Genomic DNA, 23,559 nt, shown 5'->3' on the forward strand with positions numbered 1-23,559 from the left:
CAGCAGCAGCCGTGTCCCGGAGGTCTCTCTCAGGCCTCTTATGCTGTGGCAGTGAGTGCAGGCCCCGCCCCCTCGGCCGGATGGAGTTGGCAGGAGAGGGAGCGGTCCTCCCAACACTCACGCGAGCAGCAGCAGCAGCAGCAGCAGCAGCCGTGTCCCGGAGGCCTTGATGGAGGCCCTCAAGCTGTGGCGGTGAGTGCAGGCCCCGCCCCCTAGGCCGGATGGAGTTGGCAGGAGAGGGAGCGGTCTTCCCAGCACTCACACAAGCAGCAGCAGCAGCAGCCGTGTCCTGGAGGTCTCTCTCAGGCCTCTTATGCTGTGGCGGTGAGTGCAGGCCCCGCCCCCTAGGCCGGATGGAGTTGGCAGGAGAGGGAGCGGTCTTCCCAGCACTCACACAAGCAGCAGCAGCAGCAGCCGTGTCCTGGAGGTCTCTCTCAGGCCTCTTATGCTGTGGCGGTGAGTGCAGGCCCCGCCCCCTAGGCCGGATGGAGTTGGCAGGAGAGGGAGCGGTCCTCCCAAACACTCACGCGAGCAGCAGCAGCAGCCGTGTCCCGGAGGTCTCTCTCAGGCCTCTTATGCTGTGGCGGTGAGTGCAGGCCCCGCCCCCTAGGCCGGATGGAGTTGGCAGAAAAGGGAGCGGTCCTCCCAAACACTCACGCGAGCAGCAGCAGCAGCCGTGTCCCGGAGGTCTCTCTCAGGCCTCTTATGCTGTGGCGGTGAGTGCAGGCCCCGCCCCCTAGGCCGGATGGAGTTGGCAGGAGAGGGAGCGGTCTTCCCAGCACTCACACAAGCAGCAGCAGCAGCAGATAAAGCACTTGCAATGTCGTTGTTAAGACCTGCTATGAAATGTGTCATGAAGGAAAAGTTGTGCGGAAGGCATTCTAGCACGAACAGGTGCAACACCCTGATGGCCTGGTCAGACTTTGCTGACTGCCTGACTACAATCCTTACCACTGCTTCATTGTCCGACCAGAAGCAAACCCTGGAATTCCTGAAATGGTTACCCAGGTGCGAAGGGCAACTAGAACAGGAAAGAATTGGGGAAAAGTTAAGTCCCATGTGATGCCTGCTGCATGCCTGAGAATACAGTGTAGGGCTCCATTACCAAAAAAGGAATCAACGCTGCATTTTCTGAGAAGTGGTTGGCGACTAAAGTATTGCAATTAAATAATTTAAAGTGGATTGGTGACCTTTTCCTTCAAAATTGTAAGAAGGGCTTCATATGTCAGTGTCACCATTTCCTTCCTTTGGTACAATTATTTGTACTTTTATTTATTAGATTTATACACCACCCTTCATCTTCCGATCGCAGGGTGGTTCACAGAATAAAATATAGGATAAAAACAAGGAAGAAATAGAACAAAACTTCAGAACAACCCCCCCCTTCCCACAGACACATTTAAAATAAGGTGGATTCTCAAACTATGCACAGTTAAATCAGGGAAACTACAAAATTGAACACGTAAACTTGGCTGGATCCAGGAATGTCATTAGGTCCCAGTATCACCAGATGGCTGGGAAGAATGAGCATGTGATGCATTAATGGTTGATTATTTTGTGCCTGACTGAGAACATCTTGGTCCCAAGGACATTGTGATGAAACTGAGGTGGGGATAAAGTAGGAGGGCATGTGGTGAAATTTCATGGAACTCTAGAAAAGAACTCATCTACTCACAATTCCTGTTTTACTAGAGGAAGGGTGAGATGGACTGGAAGGGGCATTTATCTTGTATTCATCTCTGGAATTTGCTGGCAAAGGCATATCATGGACATGGCAGGTGACAGGAGGGCCACAAGAATGACATAGGAGACTGGTATTGGGTCGAATTAGGCCACAACTTTATTGATTACAGGAAAGAGTAGGTTTGACTAACACGTTGGTCATGTATCCTGCAACAGGCAGCCTGCTTGCTACCTGAGAGGATTAAACTACCTGGTGGGGTCAAACCCCTGCTTGGGAGTCAACTGCAAAATGGACTGGATGTGCCAACCCTAAAAAAGCTGCCAGAGTCACCCTTCCTGGACCCCTCTAATGGGGGTACCCTTGTGACTAAGGATGCAGTGCAATGCCTAATCCACCAAAATTGTGACAGTTGCTACAAGGTGGGCAGAAACATACAAACTGGCTAATTTGCTTGCAGGAGAAAATTCCTCCCTGGCCCTGAAATAGGTAAAGGTAAAGGGACTCCTGACTGTTAGGTCCAGTTGCGGACGAGTCTGGGGTTGCTGCGCTCATCTTGCTTTAGTGGCCGAGGGAGCCGGCATGCAGCTTCCGGGTCATGTGGCCAGCATGACTAAGCTGCTTCTGGCAAACCAGAGTAGCGCGGAAACGCCATTTACCTTCCTGCTGGAGCAGTACCTACTGTATTTTTTACTCTATAAGACACACTTTTTCCCTCCTAAAAAGTAAGGGGAAATGTGTGTGCGCCTTATGGAGCGAATGCAGGCTGTGCAGCTATCCCAGAAGCCAGAAAAGCAAGAGGGATTGCTGCTTTCACTGTGCAGTGATCCCTCTTGCTGTTCTGGCTTCTGAGATTCAGAATATTTTTTTCTTGTTTTCCTCCTCCAAAAACTAGGTGCGTCTTGTGGTCTAGTGCGTTTTACAGGGTGAAAAAATTGCACTTTGACATGCTTTTGAACTGCTAGGTTGGCAGGAGCAGGGTACGAGCATTGGGAGTTCACCCCGTTGTGGGGATTCGAACTGCTGACCTTCTGATCAGCAAGCCCTAGGCTCAGTGCACCACCCGCATCCCTGGCCCTGAAATACAGAGACTTAATTAACCAGAGCAAGCTCCATAGGCAACGTGCCCACTTCTCCCCTCTGATCAGGCCACTAAAGACTCGGTGATGGGATGGATAATCCCGTGATGATCAGCCAGGGTCCCAGGTGAGGGAATATTGTCCTTGCTGTAACTTAGTATTATTATTAAAACTATCAGTGTCTCCCCATCTCTCCTATACCTCTGCTGTTGTTTAAAACAAGCCTTTCTTTCTCTTTAATTGTCTCACTCTTCTTGCTGTACCCAAATGTCTTTCTTCCATTCCTCGGCCGCTTCATAGGAGAGAGAGAAAGGATGTGGAGCCCTCAAAACCTCTATAGGACCTTTGCACAATGTATTTACTTCCTGGAACAATGTGTTGTCTTCAACATGAAATTCCAAATCCAGTGTAGTAATTTATAATCAATGTTTCAATAACAAGGGAGCACACTCACTCTCTTTCATACACACAACTTCAGTAAACTGGTTAACTTTCTCTAACTGAGCAACCAACATGCAGGCTTCCTCTTAAGATCCAAATAAATTTAAATATATATTAAATATAATCATGAGATGTGTGCTGAAAGAAAACTGCAGAATAGCAGAAAGCAGGAAACCAGGAAAAGGGAGCGGTTTATGTGCAAGGGAGTAAAAAAAAGGAGGAAAGTTGAAAAGGGGGATGAAGGGGGTGATTGTGAATGTTGGTGTGTCTGTGAAAAGGAGACTGCAGATAAAGAGAGAGGAGAAAGAATGGAAATAGGGGAATATGTATGCAAGGGAGCGGTGAGATAAGTAAAGAGGAAGGGAGGAAGAGGAGGTGAAGCTGAAGATAAGTGAGCCAAGTGGTTTGCAAAAAGAGAGTATCAGGCATGGGGACATAGTAATTTGGAAAGGAGGGTATGAAAATGTCTGCTGAATAGGAAGGGGTGGTGTCACCATAATTGGGTGGAAAATGAGAAGGTGCTTTAATAGTTGCAATGTGTTGCAGGAGGAAGATATAGGAGGTTATCACAGGCTGGTTTGCTTTCATTGTGGGGTTGCAGGAAAGGAGGGGGACGTTTCATGTGGACATGGACGTGGGTTTTAAAGTGAAAATGGGTGGAGAGCAGGATTGCAGGATTGAAGAGAAAAGTGGCTTGAGATATGGGGTTTGAAAGGTTAAATTCATGACTAATGGTTGCATTGGATGGGAAGGGAGAGGTTTAGGGGGTTGGTGAACAGAGGGAGCTGAGGAAAGCCCTACTAAAATTGTTAAAAGTTCAGAAGTGTAACAATTTATCCACTCTATCTGCTTATCAAAGTGGTCAGGGCTGAATAAAATAATCAACTTCGAATGACTTTAGGCTATTATGCCCCCTTTTCTGGAAATCTGACAAAAAAAACTAGGCAACTAGGGCAAATTGCTACTCTTTGATAGACCACTGGAGATGCACTGAGGGATTCAGGAGTCAGAGATATAAGAAGATTCCTGGTGGATCACCCAAAAACTCATATAGTCCAGCATAGTATTCTTAGGAAACAGATGCTTTTGAGAAGCCTCTCCCACCGGTGTTCTCTAGAAACTTAACTGAGAGGCTTATTGGCTCTTATATGTGAGGAAATATAGCTATTATGACTAGTACTCATCTGTCTCTCATAATATGAGAACCTGTGGACATGGAATGAAATTGAGTAACTTGATGGTTATGTTCTACCTCTGCTGTTAGGGGAAATGTGGATCTGAATGTCTGTTGCTGGGAAACAGTAGTAGGAGAGTGGCGCTGCTCTCATGTCCTATTTTCAGGCCACTGTAAAAATACTTTTCTTGGGCAGATGGCCTGATTCAACAGGCTGATGTAAGTTCTAGCCTGTTGCAGTTTATAGGAAATCTTCTTACAGCAGCCAAACTCCTCATTGCTTCCAAGTGGTGTTTCCCCAGTGTACCTGCTGCAGAGTTCAATGTTCCATAATGTACCTGCTGAAGACGTCTGGCTTCATAATTTTATCTAATTTGACTGCTCATGTGGCTGAGTGTGGGGAGCCAAAAGAGCGAACAGGTTGGGACACTATCAAGCCCTTTTTTAATATGCTCCTGGGGTTGAGAACTCCTGGCCTGGGAGCCAAATGCAGCCCCCACATAACTCTTTACCTGAAGTTTCACTAAATCAAAATAGTGAAACTTTGAGAGCTGCACAGCCCCTTTATATGGGCCACCACAATGAATATATTATTCATCATCGATTTTATTTATGAAATTTCTATCTCATTATTCTTGCCAAAGGAGCCCTGGCTGGATAGTCAAATGGTTTTTCATTTGAAAATCCCAGTTTATCCTGTCTCTTCTCTTCTCTTCTCTTCTTCTCTTCTCTTCTCCAATTACTGTACCACTATTCCTCGCACACAAGTTGAAATTGGATGATAAAAAACATTATAATGTAGGGCTGGCAAACATACAGATTTTCCCAGACATTACAGGGAATTGAGCTCTGAAAAAAGCTCAACAACTTTTGGGTTCTCCTTTAAAAAAGCTGAATATTCTTGGTGGTTTCCTAAAAAAACAAGTTTTGAGTGTACTGGCTTTTACTTTTTGGGATGTGGGAACCCTAAGTTCACCATGAAAGACTACTGAGTAAGCTTAGCTGTCCTGGAAGACAAGGAAAGGTCAGTAAAGAATAGGAAGCAGTATAAACCTGCAGTATCCTCAATGAAGTCGGGTCAGAAGTGGGGTCTCTCAATGCTCAATACAGTGGTACCTCGGGTTACATATGCTTCAGGTTACATACACTTCAGGTTACAGACTTCACTAACCCAGAAATAGTACCTCGGGTTAAGAACTTTGCTTCAGGATGAGAACAGAAATCGTGCTCCATCGGCCCCATTAGCTAAAGTGGTGCTTCAGGTTAAGAACAGTTTCAGGTTAAGAACGGACCTCCGGAATGAATTAAGTACGTAACCAGAGGTACCACTGTGTTGGGTTTGGGGCTTTTCAACATTTTTTATTTGGTCCCACACATCCTGTCAAAGAAACGTAAGGAAGCAAACAACAGAAAAGAATAGAGTTTCAAATAAAATGAAATGTATTTAAAACTTTTGAAAACATCAATACCTTTAAAAAGCCGAAACACACCCTCCCAGTCAATAATTTGAAGGCTAATAGCCTTCAAATTATTGCAACCTTAACTCCCTGGATCAATAGGAATTTTAAAAACTCGTGAAACATCATAATGGGAGAGATGAATGCAGTGCACCAGAGTGGACATTCCCTGTCATGGGTCTGCAACAAATGGGAGTTACATCATGGGGACTTTCCCTGTTAATCATATGAGTCCATATTTTATAAACAAAATATTTTTTAATTGCTATGTATATGATTTATTTTTCAGAAGTTAAAGTTGTATGAGTTTTAGTTGTAGCCGGAGCTTGTAAACATTGCTTTAACAGATAGCCTCTCTACGTGACCTTTGTGCATCTTGGTTAACTGTATCTCTCCCTAGGTAGAGAGTGGCCAGGATGTTTTTGTTGCCTCATTGAAGAAGGGAAGGTGTGGTTCTATAATAAGAATAATTTTATTATTTGTACCCAACTCATCAGACTGGGTTGCCCCAGCAACTGTTTGAAAGCTGCTTTGAAAGATATGGCTGTGCGGCCCTTCTTCCTTCATGTATTTGGTTAATTTCTAGCTTTCTTGAATGAGATGGATTATGGAGACAGGGGTGGCAAACATAGTGTGCTCTAGACAATTCCCATCAACCCTAGTTGGAATGTCTGGCTTTTGAGGTGATGAGCGTTGTAGTCCAGCCACCTCTGGAAGTCAGCATACTACCTCTCCCTGATCAATATCCATTTCTAGCTCAGCAGGCTCAGCTTTAGCTAAAACAACCTGTGTTATATTATTTGTAAATCACAGTTAGATATGACAATGTTGGTGCAGACAACTATATACAGTCATACCTCGGGTTACAGTCGCTTTGTGTTGCACGTTTTCGGGTTGCGCACCACACCGAACCGAACAGGTTACTTCCGGGCTTTGGTGGTCTCGCATGCGCAGAAGCACGAAATCACATTTTGCGCGTGTGCAGAAAAGCCGAATTGTGACGTTGCAGGTTGCGAACGCTGCGGATTGGGAACATGCCTCCCGCACGGATCACGTTCGCAACCTGAGCATCCACTATAATGGAATTCATTCTCGTATAGTACCCATTATTCCTCCCTAGAGGATTCTGGGGTTGGCATTTTTGTGAGGACTATGGACAGAATATTTGATTCAACTTCAAGGAACCACACTTCCAAATATTTCTAGAGGATATATTTTGAAAAATGGTGAAATAGTACAAAACTGAACATGCCCCGTTGGCTGGTCTAGGAATACAATCATGTTCCAGCATCACCAGATTCCTGTGAACAAAATATAGATGTGATTTACCAATTGCTGATCACTGTACCTGATCCTGGACATCATTTCCCCAGAAGCATTTTGATGAAATTGAGGTAGGATATACTAGGGGGTTATTTGGTGAAATTACACAGGGTTCTCAAAAAGGATTCAATTAAGGAAAATACCTGTCTCTTAACCCTGAGAATGGGAGGGAGTGCAAACTGCAGGTGGCAGAATTTCATACCATTTCCAAAAAAGAGTTAATCCAATTTCCACGTTGTGCTTTGTGTTCCAGTATAAAATTGCACCATGTCTAGGAAAGCATGCAATCTCTAATTTCATCATTCCCCACCCCCTTACTGGACTAGTTCTTTCCACCTGGAACCCTCAGGCTCTCTTCTTGGCCTATAAAATCCTCCAAACTAGGCTCATCCTCCATCCTTCACCTGCTTGTTTGTTCTGAGTGCTCTCAGATTTTGATCTCTTCAGCACTATGACGACTTTCCTGAGTACTTGTCTCCTCTTGGTCATCCTTTGCCCAGGTGAGTAGGAGCCTGAGATCTTGAATTCTTTCTTCAAGAACATTCAGTCAAGGGGCTAGTAGTGTCCATATGCCACCTTTGAAGCAAGAGACACAAAGTAGTTGTTGTGGAAGATGATAATCAGGCATCCAAACAACATGACCAGTCCAACACAGTTGATGCTACCTACGCCCTTGCAGCCATACAGAGCTCTGCAGGAAGGAGAGGAGGTCTAGCTAATCAGAGGACTGGATGAGGGAGAGCAGAGCAGGGAGGCTGGCAGGAGAAGATAGAATCAGCAGAGCCAACTGCCTACAGAGGCAATGGGATTGGTCTTCTTTACTGTTCCATCTACTCATGAGGAGGCCAGTGGAGAGGAGTAACTTTAGCCCTGCAGTAGGTTGCTTGCTGCAGATAACTATGGCTCTTGATGGGGGCAACAGATCAATGGTACTTTGAGGCACTGAGAGACCTCTAACCATAGATGCCAAACCTATGGGGCTGGGGACACCTCTACCTCCCCAAGTATGTGATGATGGGGCTGAAAATTCCCCAACTTTGAGGGGCCCCACTGTGCCTCCTTGCAACCTCCTTGTACATGTTGTACTTGTGGTCTCAAGTGCATACAATGAGCACACCCAATGTCAGGCAGAACTTGGCGCCTCCCTTTAACCACAAGTTGAAAGCACTGGTTGCAAGAGCGGGGAACCAGTGCAAGGGCCATCCCTGGTAGGGGATTTGCTTTTGGGGGGAAATCTCCCTAGGTGTAAGTAGCCAGTTAGCAGTGACTGGGGATGGAATATGGCCCCTGCTGTTGTGGGCCCTGGGCTGGAGGAGTGGTATAGGGAGGGGTGAAGGGGTTTTCTTCATGAACTCCCCAGCCATTTTTTCGGTGTACAGGCAACAGTTTTCATTGTAGGTAGTGTGGTGTAGTGGTTAGTGTACTGAGCCCAGGAGCTGAGAGAGATCAGATTCAAAATTCCCCATTCAACCACAAAGCTAATATTGAGTCTTGTTTAGTGGTTAGGTCCTGAGGGTCTATTTAGAAAGTGTGCTTATATTTCCTTATGGAATGGGGCAAGGGGAAATTTTTACATTTGCAGAGCCTTTTTGAGCCTCAGGATTATTATGGGGAGTGGGGTGCATTTAGCATGGCTCCAGGTAAAGGCAAGGCTAAGGGGGGCCATAAGGGCAAAGGAAAGGCATCTGCACCACAGAGGAAGCATGCATTGCCATCCCATTCCCCTCTCTTCTGTGGAGAGCGAGTCGGACTAGGGGACTATATTGATGTTCCTCGAGGCCCTGAGAAGGCAGAAAGCAGCCCTACTGCAGCTGCAGCTTCCATGTGCTTGTCAGCTGGCAGAAGCAAGAAACACAAAATCCTAACCAAGGTGCTGTTAATTTAATTTCAACAGGTTTGGATGCCTTGGAAGTAAGTACCGGTTTTGCTTCGCAGGAAGTGCCAGAGGTGGAAGGCATACAGGCTGTGGTCATGGCAGCTGATACTGCAACAGGTGAGGCATTTTATTCTCAGCAGTGGAGTTGGTCAGGGTGGCATCCCAAATTGCCATGGATTTGTCAGGTTTGGAGTCCAGCTCATTGGCCTTTCTCCCCTCCAGTGGTGGCTGTGGCTTCCACTGGACTCCCCCTTTATACAGGGGGATCTGCCACTTTGTTGGATGCTTGTAATCAGGAAAGGGGCCCAGGATCTGTGGATGTGACCAGTCACCCTGATCTGCAGGGATAACTCTGATGCCCCCCCTTCATCCAGTAGCACCCACCAGCTCTGAGGGTAAAGGAAGGGGAGAAGGCAGGTCTATATCATCAGTGCTGCCCCACCCTGATACCTTGGATTTGGTTAAGCGGACGCCACCCCATTTTCAGAGCCATCAGCCCCTACCAGGTTTCCATCTCCTCCCAACTACCAAGGAAAGGATTTGGAAAGGGGAATATTGTGTTGTGTTCACTCACTTAAATAGGGAAATTCCCAAGAAAGGAAAGGACATTGTAGGTGAAATTGATGCAGGCAAACCAAAGCACAGGAAGGTGCCAATTGGTTACTGGGGTATTTAAATTTATGCCAGAATTAATATATCAAATTATGGATTCATGGAGCATACTCAGAGTTCATGGGGGGGATTGAAGACCTATGATGAAGCTTTATGCAGCTGGGCAGCTACTAAGTAGGCCTGGAGTGGGGGGGGGGAAGGTGGCTGACTTATGGCTCCATTTTATATCTCACATATGTCCCATAGAATCCTAGAGCTGTAGAGTTGGAAGGGACTGGGAGGGCCATCTAGTTCAACCCTTTGCAATGCAAGAATCCTTTGACCAACATGGGGCTCAAATCAACAACCCAGAGATAAAGAGTCTTATGCTTTACACACTGAGCTCACTTAATGCCTAGGCAAACCCAAGCCACGTTACCCACATCAGAGGGGCAAGGAATTCAACCCCACCTGTTGGGTTGGGTATAGAGTTCCTTCAGTATTTGTGGCAAACACCCATGGTGCTACTCCACTGCATCTGTGCACTGTGTGCAATGCCTCTTCACAAAGACACACCCCAGGTTTGTTCATAATTTTGCTTCCTGAGCCCAAGATTGGGAATATGAAATGGAAAATTGGAAGTGAATGGGAGTTTGGTTTTAGAGTCAACAATTATAGGGATTTCCATGCTGATCTCATGAAGGCTCGGCCATCTTCCCATTGCTTTCAGCAGAGGTCACCTAACTGTGGTCCGTGGGCCTCATATATCTGCAGGTTGCCAATTTTCCATACTTGTTGATTCAGCCCTTGCTCTGCTGTGGCAATCGTGCTTCCCTCAGATGGCTAAGGTCCTTGGCAGGGTTTGATGGACATTAGAATCATAGAATCATAGAATCATAGAGTTGGAAGAGACCACAAGGGCCATCGAGTCCAACCCCCTGCCAAGCAGGAAACACCATCAGAGCACTCCTGACATATGGTTGTCAAGCCTCTGCTTAAAGACCTCCAAAGAAGGAGACTCCACCACACTCCTTGGCAGCAAATTCCACTGTCGAACAGCTCTTACTGTCAGGAAGTTCTTCCTAATGTTTAGGTGGAATCTTCTTTCTTGTAGTTTGGATCCATTGCTCCGTGTCCGCTTCTCTGGAGCAGCAGAAAACAACCTTTCTCCCTCCTCTATGTGACATCCTTTTATATATTTGAACATGGCTATCATATCACCCCTTAACCTCCTCTTCTCCAGGCTAAACATGCCCAGCTCCCTTAGCCGTTCCTCATAAGGCATCGTTTCCAGGCCTTTGACCATTTTGGTTGCCCTCCTCTGGACACGTTCCAGTTTGTCAATGTCCTTCTTGAACTGTGGTGCCCAGAACTGGACACAGTACTCCAGGTGAGGTCTGACCAGAGCAGAATACAGTGGCACTATTACTTCCCTTGATCTAGATGCTATACTCCTATTGATGCAGCCCAGAATTGCATTGGCTTTTTTAGCTGCCGCGTCACACTGTTGGCTCATGTCAAGTTTGTGGTCAACCAAGACTCCTAGATCCTTTTCACATGTAGTGCTCTCAAGCCAGGTGTCACCCATCTTGTATTTGTGCCTCTCATTTTTTTTGCCCAAGTGCAATACTTTACATTTCTCCCTGTTAAAATTCATCTTGTTTGTTTTGGCCCAGTTCTCTAATCTGTCAAGGTCGTTTTGAAGTGTGATCCTGTCCTCTGGGGTGTTAGCCACCCCTCCCAGTTTGGTGTCATCTGCAAATTTGATCAGGATGCCCTTGAGTCCATCATCCAAGTCGTTGATAAAGATGTTGAATAAGACCGGGCCCAAGACAGAACCCTGTGGCACCCCACTAGTCACTCTTCTCCAGGATGAAGTGGAACCATTGATGAGCACCCTTTGGGTTCGGTCAGTCAGCCAGTTACAAATCCACTGAGTGGTAGCATAGTCAAGACCGCATTTTACCAGCTTCTTTACAAGAATATCATGGGGCACCTTGTCAAATGCCTTGCTGAAATCAAGGTAGGCTACATCCACTGCGTTCCCTTCATCTACCAGGCTTGTAATTCTGTCAAAAAACGAGATCAGGTTAGTCTGACATGACTTATTTTTCAGAAATCCATGCTGACTATTGGTGATCACAGCATTCCTTTCTAGGTGCTCACAGACTGTTTGCTTAATGATCTGCTCCAGAATCTTCCCTGGTATTGATGTCAGACTGACTGGGCGGTAATTATTTGGGTCCTCTCTTTTCCCCTTTTTGAAAATAGGGACAACATTTGCCCTCCTCCAGTCTGCCGGGACTTCGCCTGTTCTCCAGGAATTCTCAAAGATGACTGCCAGTGGTTCTGAAATCACATCTGCCAGTTCTTTTAATACTCTTGGATGCAGTTCATCTGGCCCTGGAGACTTGAATACATCTAGACTAGCCAAGTATTCTTGTACTATCTCCTTGGTTATTCTGGGCTGTGTTTCCTCTGCTGAATCATTTGCTCCAAATTCTTCAGGTCGGGCATTGTTTTCTTTATCGGAGAAGACTGAGGCAAAGAAGGCATTGAGGAGTTCAGCCCTTTCTGTGTCCCCTGTTTGCATTTCACCATCTTCTCCTCTGAGTGATCCCACTGTTTCTTTGTTCTTCCTTTTGCTACGAACATACCCATTATTTCCATGAGGTGGGTGGTTAATAGGGAAGACACTCTCATGTACAATTCTCCCCATGCTCTCTTCATCGACCCCAAATTGATTTGTTTGGTTAAGGGGAAGCACCATTACCAGTGTGCTGAATGTAAAAGTATGTAATGAGACTGCTGAAGTCCCATTCTGCGATTCACTGGCCAACAACATGTAGTGGATAGGGAGGAAGTGTATGTCCCTGATTTAGCATGCATACTAGCAAATGGGAAGAACGCTTTGTGTCTTTCCATTTCTGTGTCTGGAGATGTTCCTGTGTGAGGAATGGGGGGGGGGGAGATGTGTGTTGGTGTGCATGCAGCCTCTAACCCACCACTACATGTGGATCCTGAGACCATTAACATTGCTCGTGTTTGGCTTGGAATATTCTGTTTCTCAAAGACTGGACAACTTATGTTTCCTCTCCTCTCCTCTCCTCTCTGCAGTGAAACTGCAATGTGTAACAAACAGGAAGATTACTTGTCATATCAAAGGAGGAAGTTGCTTTTCTCAGCTTACTGAAACCTATTTAAGTGAGTATGAAGCCTTTCTGTCATATTAACTCTAAGCGTGTGGGTGCATCCTTTGGTCTCTGGGGTATCTAGTGTGACAACAGAATGCTGATCTCACCAACCTTGAGGAACTCAACTTTTTCAACAATTAAACAACAAGGAGCCACAGAGGTGGCCCATTTCCATATCATTAACTAATAGAGTGTGGAACCTCTCTCATACTTTGACTCAGGGAAGCCTCATAGATCCACAGATCCACTGGTAACCTTCTCCTGACTTTTACCAGCTGCTTACTGTGAACAAACTGTGCACAAATATTCAGGCCTCATCTTTCTCTGACATTTGTCTCATAGTTGCCCCTTAACTCCTAAATGACAATCCCTCAGTGAATAATTCCCAACTGCTTAGAAAGCAACCAAATCAGAGTCTACTCTTCGTTGGTGCAGGCATATTGATGTAGCAATGAGGTGCGTAGCAAGTGAATGCACACAAGGAGACATGTGTTGGGTTCAGATTAGTCCACAACTTTATTGATTACAGGGATAAACAGCTTTGACACAGACATTGGGCATGTAACCAGTCCGCCTACTGACTGATAGACTATTGGGGATGACCAATATTAGCGTCCATCAACAGCATGAAGAGCATCATTTGATTGATTTGTAATCCATTTCCGTTTGACTTCCCTCCCCTTCTTACTTCAGTCCTCAGTTTTACTTAGTTGACTGCCCCTCCTAACACAGCCATTTATTCAATAACCTAATTCCATTATGTTTTACTTTTTTCTTCTTTTCTTACAGGAGTTACTCTAAACAGGTCAAAAAAATTTATTCTCCATAATGGTCTTTCGAATACTGTTTGAATATATTTCAATCATTTTTAATTTTTTTATTGTTTGATCTTTTTATCTGACCTGTCCACTTGTCCAGTTCTGTATACTCCATCAATTTGATCAGCCAGTAACTCTTTGTTGATAAGTTACAGATAGGTAGCCGTGTTGGTCTGCCATAGTCAAAACAAAAAATTTTTTTCCTTCCAGTAGCACCTTAAAGACCAACTAAGTTCTTGGTATGAGCTTTCGTGTGCATGCACACTTCTTCAGATACATCTGTGTATCTGAAGAAGTGTGCATGCACACGAAAGCTCATACCAAGAACTAACTTAGTTGGTCTTTAAGGTGCTACTGGAAGGAAAAAAATTCTTTGTTGATAAGGTCTCCATTTTCCAATTCTGGGCAATCAAGACTCTTGCTGCTGTGTTGGCATACATAAATACTTTCTTAAAATTTCATCCCCCATGATCCTTAAGAGGAATCTTCTGGCTTTTTAGGGAATGAGCTTTTAAACATCTTTTTAAATTATTTATAAATTCGCTCCCAAAATTCCCTCATATTTTTTCAGGTTCAACAAACATATCTTGTGCCTGCCACTTCTTTACATTTCCAACACCAGTCCGATTATTTGTTTTAACATTTTTTATCATCCATTCTGTTTCCTGATTCAAGATAACTGATAATTGAGTTTGAAGCATTTTAATAGTTTGACTTAACATCTTGTTCTTTGGGTTCTTAGCTATTTCTTTTTCATTATTATTATTATTTTCATCTTCTCTAATATTTCCATTCTTTCTTTCTTTTTCAATTTCTTATGAATTGCATTCTGGTGGATGAAAAATCCTCTCATGGATGCTTTCCCTGTCTTCCAGACAGTCTTAATATTAGTTCCTTTGTTTATATTAAATTTGAAGAATTCTTCTATTTTTTAATATTTTTAATATAATATTTATTATTATTATTTTCTTTTTTCCCCATTATAACAACCAAATAAAATTTCTTCATCACATATATCTTTGCTCTAACTGAGCTTTGACTTCCTCATGTCCCCCTCCCTGACTTCCATCTGTTATCACTTTTATCTTAGCATTTCTAAATCACCCTATTTATCTTATCTCCATACTTAAAAGACTTCTAATTTTTATAAACAGGTATCAAATCATAACCTATCAATATTTTAAATGAACCCTGCAAGTGTTTTCAAATGTTTACAATGTTCCTTCATATACCTTTTTACTAAAGGTATTTTTGAAAATCTTTTTCAGTTCATTATATATCATATCCCAGTAGGCTTTAATCTTAGGACACGTCCACCACATATAAAAGAAATTCCCTTCCTTCTCCTTATATTTCCAACATACCTTATCTTCTAAATTTTAGCAAGTTTAGTCCAATACATCATCTTCATTAAATTTTCTTTTAATGTCATGCATGCAGTGAAATTGTTTTTGTCCATAGTCTTTCCCACTTCAAATCTGAAGAATTCTTCAAAAGCTTTCTTAGCTTTCTGAATTATTCCTTCATCAATAAGTAACGCTTCATTCATCCTCTATATTTTCCGCTTTCCGCGCCTTTTGATTTTTTTATCTGACCTGTCCACTTGTCCAGTTCTGTATACTCCATCAATTTGATCAGTCAGTTTCTCCTTGTTGATAAGGTCTCCATATTCCTTCATCAATAAGTAATGCTTCATTCATCCTCTATCTTTTCCGCCTTCTTTCTTTCCCCTTCAGGAATAAGGACACTGAATTGTGATCTGATAGGGACTTTGCATCAATTTCAAATTTTCTCATTCTTAATGTTAATTCTTTTGAGATCCAAATTCCATCTTGCCTGCTGGCAGACTGGTTTAGCTTGGAATAATATGGGAATTCCTTTGACCTTGGATATTTAAACCTCCAAGCATCTACTAAATTTATATTAACTGGAAAAAGTTTGAGATAATCGTCCTGTTTTATTATCTACACTTCTCTGAGTTCTATCATGTTCATATAGTCTAACACTGTTTCTTCCAGGTGTTTATAGAAATCAGCTTTATTATCACTGGGTGCATATACTACTCAAGGCAGAGTATGTTTTACCAAGTAAGAGGGGACTTTCTTTTTACCCCTTTCTTCATGCCAGATTTTTTTTGTTCAATTTTACATTTCATTTGTAAGATTTCCCTTTTCTGCTCTGTTAAACTATGGGGATATGGAGATTTCCTGCTTCTTGGAACCGGCATCATGGGCTGCTACTCTCTTGCATCAGGACCATCCCCCTTTCCCCTCTCCTTACAAAGAGACGAAGAGACCGGGAAACTCCTCTTTGACAACAACGCTTCTATGCTGACCCCAAGACTCCCTCTTGGGGGTTGGGGGGATGCGTAGCCTTCGCGTCTTCCCCCTCAAAGCCCGTTAGCGATCAAGCCCTTCTGAGCTCATGCCATGTTCCATCTTGTGGGAAACCAGAAGTCACTTCACTTTACCCCAGGGTAGTCATACCTACCACCCACTACCGCCCATCTTTCTTGATGGTAAGGAGGATTCAGCTTGCGCTGTAGAACCCCCTACTGCCCACCTAGAATCCTGAAATGGCCACTAGTGGGTAGTAGGGACCAGGTTGACAAACCCTGCTTTACACTCTCATGTACTTTTCAGTTTTTCTTGCACAGGCATGTCTGTAAGATTTGGGACGCTGCATGGGCCAGAGTAGGCAATGACCAGAGGCGCAGTCTATCCACTGTCACACTGGGATGCAAACAACACTCCTGAAAAGGAGGAAGGGGTGAATGGAGATTCTCAGACCAATCAGAATGAATTTACCTGATCCAGGCCACATCTTATAAATATTGTCCCCAATGCCACCACCCCACTCTCTCTTTTTAGAACCAGTCTCCAATTAAGGTAAAGGGACCCCTGACCATTAGGTCCAGTCACGGACGACTCTGGGGTTGTGGCGCTCATCTCACTTTTTTGGCCGAGGCAACTGGCGTACAGTTTCTGGGTCATGTGGCCAGCGTGACTAAGCCACTTCTGGCGAACCAGAGCAGTGGATGGAAACGCTGTTTACCTTCCCGCCAGAGCGGAACCCATTTATCTAGTTGCACTATTAGCTGATGCCAAATAGGCCTGCAACATATAGTAACCCCCATATCTCCACCCCCATCATTCTGCCCGGACGCTGAGGTCCAGCGCCGAGGGCCTTCTGGCGGTTCCCTCATTGCGAGAAGCAAAGCTACAGGGAACCAGGCAGAGGGCCTTCTCGGTAGTGGCGCCCGCCCTGTGGAACGCCCTTCCAGCAGATGTCAAAGCGATAAACAACTACCTGACATTCAGAAGACATCTTAAGGCAGCCCTGTTCAGGGAAGTTTTTAACATGTGATATTTTACTGTATTTTTGGTTTCTATGGAAGCTGCCCAGAGTGGCTGGGGAGGCCCAGCCAGATGGGCGGGGTATAAATAATAAATTATTATTATTATTATTATAACAGCACATAGCATTAAATGCTGAAATACTCTGATGACAAATGAAGCCACAGAAATTTTTTAAAAAGGAAAAATGGAAAAAACATACTCAGACAGATATAACTGCTTTTCCCCATAGAAGGTTGTGTGCAAAAAGATTTCTTGTATTGAGATAGCCAGAGAGAAGTGAGTTCAAGAGATCAGAAAATTAGAGGGAACAGTTGTTAAACCATCTTCTCCCGTCTCTCAGAAATATAGTACAAAATATAAGGAAGCTTCATGAGTCAGGCCCATGGATCAGCTAGTTCCATATCAGGTAGAGATGGGTAGTGGATCAAACTATTCTAGGCTCTTTTGTATGGGCAGAAAAGGAAGTCCATCTAGTCCCATTTATGTGCAAGTTGTTAAGGAACTATCCTAGAATATTCACATGGTATTGCAGAAGAAATTATACTTCAAAGAAACTACTTTATGGATTAGTTTGCTGAATTCAGTTGTTGCCAGGTATTTTCTCTTAAATCACCCATTTGCCCAATGTATTTATATTTGTATGTTCATCAATTTGAATTTTTGCATATCTTGCTATTCCTTCAATTCTTTCTAACAGATGGCTCTAAAGAGACCTACAAGAACAGGGGTTGTGCTGAAGATTGCATCCCAGCAAATGCCACCTTCTCTTCAGTAGAAAGAAAATACGTCCAGTATATCCACTATTGCTGTCAAATATATTACTGCAACCAGGGAGTGCTTGAAAGTAAGTATATCTATCTATCTATCAATCTATCTATCTATCTATCTATCTATTGCCACAGCTAAATAGCACTGAGCTTTCAAATTTCTTTCTTTGTTACTCTAAGACAAGCAATACTGTTCCAGTCCAAGATTCATTCCTGGGTCATTCAATATCAAGTAATCCAACTTTTTTACCTCAAGAAAAGCCTAACTAGCTTTTCAGACACCTTTTAATTGAATAACTTTCTAAAGAAATACCTGAAGCAACTAATATTATAGTTGAGATCTTGTTTATTCTGTTATATTTTACTCCAAGAAGACCCATTTATCCCAAATAAAATCCAATAAGGCAGACATTTATGTACAAAATATATTTTGAAAAATGTGAAATTTGCAGGTGGCTCTTTGAAATATTAAATAATCAGTATATTTTTTGAATTTTTAAATCATATTGATTTTTTAAATCCTTTTTTAAAAATTGAAAATTTGGTAACTTAGATTTTTAGATTTAGAGTAAGTCCATCATGTGACATATCATGAAGCTCAGGTTCTGCAGGGATTTGTGTTTTTAGTTTTGACGTATCTCAATGCTGGGCTGAGCTTTTAAGGCCTGTGTGTATTCTGGCAAGGTCAAATTTCTCTCTCTCTCTTTGAAATTTCAAACACTCATAACTCAAAAATGGGATGAGATAAAAAGTTAAAATTTTAGATTTAAACTTAGTTTTGATCACTCAACAAGTGTACAAAAGATTAAGAAAATTAGATGACATGAGGTAAAAAAGTTGTATCACTTGATTGAGTGCCAGTGCAATGTTTCCTTGCCAGTAATTACGGACAGAATTTTGATATACAGTACGTCAAAAAAATATGTAGTGAACTGCCCTGTGATTTTTGGATGAAAGGCAGTATACAAATTTAATTCCTAATAAATAAATAAGTAAGTAAATATTGAGCTCCCAATGGGGCCTCAATAATTCCTTGGAGGTGTTCAGTAAATTCCCTAACCTAGTTTGTATGAAAAATTCTTGGAATCAGCATCACCATCTGTATGTCATGGAGAAGCACGTTCTCCCCAAGAGATTCAAATGACCACTGGGTGTGTGGAAGAGAACACCCCAGAAAAATTGGGGAAACAGAGAGAGAGATAAGAAAACATGCCCACCCCCTGCTCACGGATAGCCCTGCTCACTCTGGGACTCATCTTGGAGGGGCAGAACTGCAGAGGTAGTTAGTGAAACTATCTATTGCTGCTGAATGGCATCAAACTGGAGAACAACAAAAGTCTCACTGCTTGGGCAAAGTTTTTGAGCTCTATTTGGCAACAAAAATATTTGGGAACAAAAATAAGTTTTTGGGTTTTGGAGGGGATTTTAAAAGCATTTTTAAAAACAAAAATCACCCTACTTGATGGGAAAATACGGACATATGGTAGCCCTAAGTTCCCCCCATTGCTATATTTCATGGCTCAGTTAGTGAACTGTTTCTTTTCTCTCATTGGTTTCTACAGTAGGTCTGCCAAACATTGACGTTTTCCCGTGTCCAGGGGGCATTATCGAAAATCAGCAAAATGGTGGGGGGGGGGATGCATAAAAACTTCAAATTTGGTGTCCTGATTTTCACTTTTTTAAACTGCAATGACTGGCAATGGTTGCTGGTGATTGAGTGAGAGATGACTGGGGTGACTGGATTATGTATTTGTGTGCATTTGTGGAGTAAAATGGGATGAGTGATAATGAATAAGAAGCTGGGACTGAAACTGCCTTGGTCATGCTGGCTGATAATATCTGGTGGGCTAGGGACAAAGGTGAAAGCTATTTCCTAGTACTGCTGGATCTCTCAGCAGCTTTTGATACCATAGACCATAACATCCTTCTGGATGTTAAAAGCAACATTTTTCAGCTGTGGGCCAGTCCACCGTCCCTCAGACCATGTGGTGGGCCGGAGATGCATGTTAAATAAAACCACACATTATACTCATGTAAAAACATGCTGATTCCCGGACCGTCTGCATGTCGGATTGAGAAGGCGATTGGGCCGCATCCGGCCTGGGGATCTTAAGTTGCCTGCCCCTTTTCTGGACCGTCTAGAGGGGCTGGGAGCTGGGGCACGGTTATATAGTGGTTCTGCTCCTTCCTCCTGGGCCATGTTCAGAAAGTGGTGGGGGGGGGATGAGTGTTCAGACCAGACCCCTGGGCTCTCACTTGTGAGGTGCCTCAGGGTTCCTCCCCTCTCCCATGCTTTGCAACATCTACATGAAGCCACTGGGAGAGATCATCAAGGGGTTCGGGTTGGGTGTTCATCAATATGCGGATGATACCCAGCTATACCTCTCTTTTAAATCGGAACCAGTGAAGGTGGTGAAAGTCCTGTATGGGTCCTGTCTGGAGGCAGTTGGAGGATGGATGGCGGCTAACAGATTGAGGATGAATCCTGACAAGACAGAAGTACTGTTCTTGGGGGACAGGGGGTGGGTGGGTGTGGAGAACTCCCTGGTCCTCAATGGGATTACTGTGCCTCTGAAGGACCAGGTGTGCAGACTGGGAGTCATTTTGGACTCACAGCTGTTCAAGGAGGTGCAGGTCAATTCTGTGTCCAGAGCAACTGTCTACCAGCTCCAACTGGTATGCAGGCTGAAACCCTACCTGCCCATGAGGAAAAAATTAAAATTTTAGATTGAAACTTAGTTTTGATCACTCAACAAGTGTACAAAACATGCCCCCTTGCTTTCTGAAAGCCCATTTCACCATGGGACTTGTCTTGATGGGTTTGAACTGCAGATGTAATAACTTTATAGTTTGTGGATATTAGAGGCAGAATCTTAGTGTGATGTGTAGCATTTTGTAAGTTAGGAGATACTTTATGAATGCTGTAAACTGCCCAGAGTGGCTGGGGGAACTGAGCCAGATGGGCAGGGTATAGAGAATGAAATAATAATAAAATTATTGTTATTATTATTATTATTATTATTATTACTATGATTATTATTATTATTATTATTACTATGAAGAATATTTTTGGAGCACTGAAGACAGAAGGGTTCCTTCACTTTAAACACACTTCAATATATTCTGATGTTTTGGGGTTTTTTTGAGATTTTATATTTTATTGCACTGTAATGCATTTAGGTATAAAATTAAATTTTATTGTAGTTTCTGAGTTTTTTATACCACTAGGAGACTCTTTTTAGTATTAAGTGATATATAATAATCATTAATAAATAAACAAATACACACCAAGGCTTTATTTATTTATTTATTCATTTGTTGTTTAAAAACTTTACATAGTAACCTTAATCAGAGGTGTGTTTCCAACATAATAACAAAGTATGCAAGATATTATACTTAAACAAGATTATATACCCCGCGGGACTCAGGGATTCCCCAGTCCGATTATTATTCATTACCCACAGCGCCAGCCAATCGGCTGGCGGTAGGGGCGGGCTTACTAAAGGGCACTTAAGGTCGGGGCAGCCCTGACTTGCCCCTTTTCTTTCCTTATAGCAGCTGCAGTTTTCCCACCCACCCGCCCTCTAGGTATGCATTCGGACTTTGCTCTGGGCTTCGGCTGGTCGCCGCAAGGGGCCTGGTAGGAGTTTTTCCATTTGGCTAATTGGCTGTATTTTAGATGCCACTTGCTTTTTTCGCCTACCTCGTAGCAAAACGTCATAACTCCTTGGTTTTGGCGGTAGGCATTGGCAGGGGTATTGTTATGCAAATGAAGTCGGGGGGAGGAGCGCCATCACCTCCCCCAAATCTTGAAGGGTAGTTCATTAAAGGACTCCGGGGGGCGTCGCCTTGTCCGAAACCTACGGAGGCTAGGGCCTAAAGCGCACTCCTGAGCGGTAACCCCTTGGGGAGCGCCTAGGGATGTGCATCGCGCGGGCTCCCCCTGTTGGTGCTTAACCCTTCCCGGTTAGACCGGATAGTCTGTAAGGGCCAATGCCTAAAGCCAATACCACTCTTACCTGTTATCAATAAAGTTGTGGCCATTTTCGCCCATTAACCTAAATTCTGGTGTCCGGTGTCTTTATTTACTCCATCTGTGGGAGGGGGCGGGAATCGCCACGCAACAATAAACTCCCCAACTCACTCCCTAAAAAATAGCACTGCTTGTCTGATCATCTCAGGTCAAAATATCTGCATCATCAACATCATTAATTGCAGAAACAGAATGAAGTAGAGATGTTGCAACCCTCTCACAAGATTAGAGAACTGAAGCCTAGGAATTAGAATAAAGATAAATGGGCTGGAATCATGTTTTGACTTTAGTATTTCCTTCTGGCAGTGCCACCGAGGCGCTTGAATGGGCTGGAGTGCCCAAACCTTGGTGTAGCTGAATCAGAAGTTTCTAAGGGTTCAAATGCCATCAAGTGTTACAACAAGGAGACTCGGTGCATTGAATTTGTTCTTGTTCATGGTAAGTAGAACCGCCTTGCAATGAAGATGAGCCCTTGCCCCAGAAGAAAAGAAAAAAAATCGACTTTTTTCTTTCTAACTTTTAAACACCTCTCTCATATCATTTCATGTGTTGATTTTCAGATGCTTTCTATACTTGCTCAACATAGTTATTAAAAATTAAGGTGCTACTATTTTTTCTTTTGCACACACACACACACACAAACACCGGTTGCTACCAAGATGCTCATCTGACCTTGTCTCTTTTTCTTTACTAGACAACAGTGAAGTTCCTGATAAAGTCGTCAAAGGCTGTGCATCACCAGCTTTTTGTGAATTGGCCAAGACATCAAAGCTTAACAAGTACTTTTCAGGCATGATAACACAAACACGATGCTATGAAACTATAGTTTCACCAAAGCAACTCAGCTTTTAAAGGTAGTTAGGAGAGAGCAATGTCTTCTTCCTCTTGGATTCCACTATTTTCTACAACAGTGGAAGTGGTGGTTGCTTGTCTGAACATGGCAGTCCAGAGCAACTGGTATTCACAGGACTCCTGAGGCTTCTATTTGGTGAATGGGATGCAGGGAATAGAAAACTAAAGTAGAAATGTGGGGCTTTGGCTCATGAAAACATGGGATATGTATAAAAAATTCCTTTGTTCAAATTAAGAATATTTGGTGGCAGTGGTGGTGAAGGGCACTGTTTTTAGAATGAAAAACAATGGGTAATTATGAGTTATCTTATTGATTTAGGAAATGTATATTCCAGTCCATATTTCAAAGCAATCTGAGTGGCTTTCAATAACGTAAATCTGGAATTCCAAGACTGGAATTATACATTCGTTCTTATTTATTGACAAGTTTCAAATATTGAAGACCTGCTGATGGTCATATCCTCCTCAGTTGGGCAACCTTAGAATACACACACAGTATATAACACTTTTATTTGGGTGGATAGTATTAGGATCAAAACATCTGAAGTCCCTACAACTCTTGAAACAAGCCAATTAGAAAGATATGGAATATATTAGCTAATAAAAATAAATTCATTTTCACATGCTAAATCCTACTTCAATAATGTGCAGAGAGGAATGGTAATATGGAAAAACTGTGTGATAGTGGGTGTGATGGTTGGGTCTCTCCCATAGAAGCGAGACAACTCTGGCAGTAATTAACTCAGGTTTATTGGTCAAAACACACAGATCACTCTGGAGCTCAGTCACTCAGAGTCTGCTTCCAAATTAGCTGTTGCTGAGTCTGAGTTCTGCCCCTTCCTATTCCCACATTTAAAACCCCACTTTCGCTTCCTTTTCTGTTCACGCCTCTCATTAATTCTTGTGCACCTATG

The 23,559-nt window shown here is 43.3% G+C and overlaps 1 protein-coding gene across 1 annotated transcript; it reads left to right on the top strand.

The window, feature by feature from the left end:
* The first annotated feature begins 7,606 nt into the window (after positions 1–7,606).
* On the top strand, positions 7,607–22,712 carry LOC128419144 (phospholipase A2 inhibitor and Ly6/PLAUR domain-containing protein-like). Its single transcript, XM_053399532.1, has 6 exons — positions 7,607–7,655; positions 9,050–9,148; positions 12,740–12,826; positions 17,691–17,837; positions 22,100–22,231; positions 22,488–22,712. The coding sequence occupies exons 1-6, from the start codon at positions 7,607–7,609 to the stop codon at positions 22,643–22,645; spliced, it is 672 nt and encodes a 223-aa protein (XP_053255507.1). The 3' UTR covers positions 22,646–22,712.
* The last annotated feature ends 847 nt before the right edge of the window (positions 22,713–23,559 follow it).

This window comes from Podarcis raffonei, chromosome 8 (genome assembly GCF_027172205.1).
Source record: "Podarcis raffonei isolate rPodRaf1 chromosome 8, rPodRaf1.pri, whole genome shotgun sequence".
Classification (NCBI taxonomy): domain Eukaryota; kingdom Metazoa; phylum Chordata; class Lepidosauria; order Squamata; family Lacertidae; genus Podarcis; species Podarcis raffonei.

What these genes read in the sequence shown, in the direction of transcription:
- LOC128419144 (XM_053399532.1), top strand. Translation starts at nt 7,607, where the DNA reads ATGACGACTTTCCTGAGTACTTGTCTCCTCTTGGTCATCCTTTGCCCA. An exon ending in CTTGGTCATCCTTTGCCCAG is followed by an intron (nt 7,656 to 9,049) that starts GTGAGTAGGAGC and finishes TAATTTCAACAG; the next exon opens with GTTTGGATGCCTTGGAAGTA. An exon ending in TGAATTTGTTCTTGTTCATG is followed by an intron (nt 22,232 to 22,487) that starts GTAAGTAGAACC and finishes TTTCTTTACTAG; the next exon opens with ACAACAGTGAAGTTCCTGAT.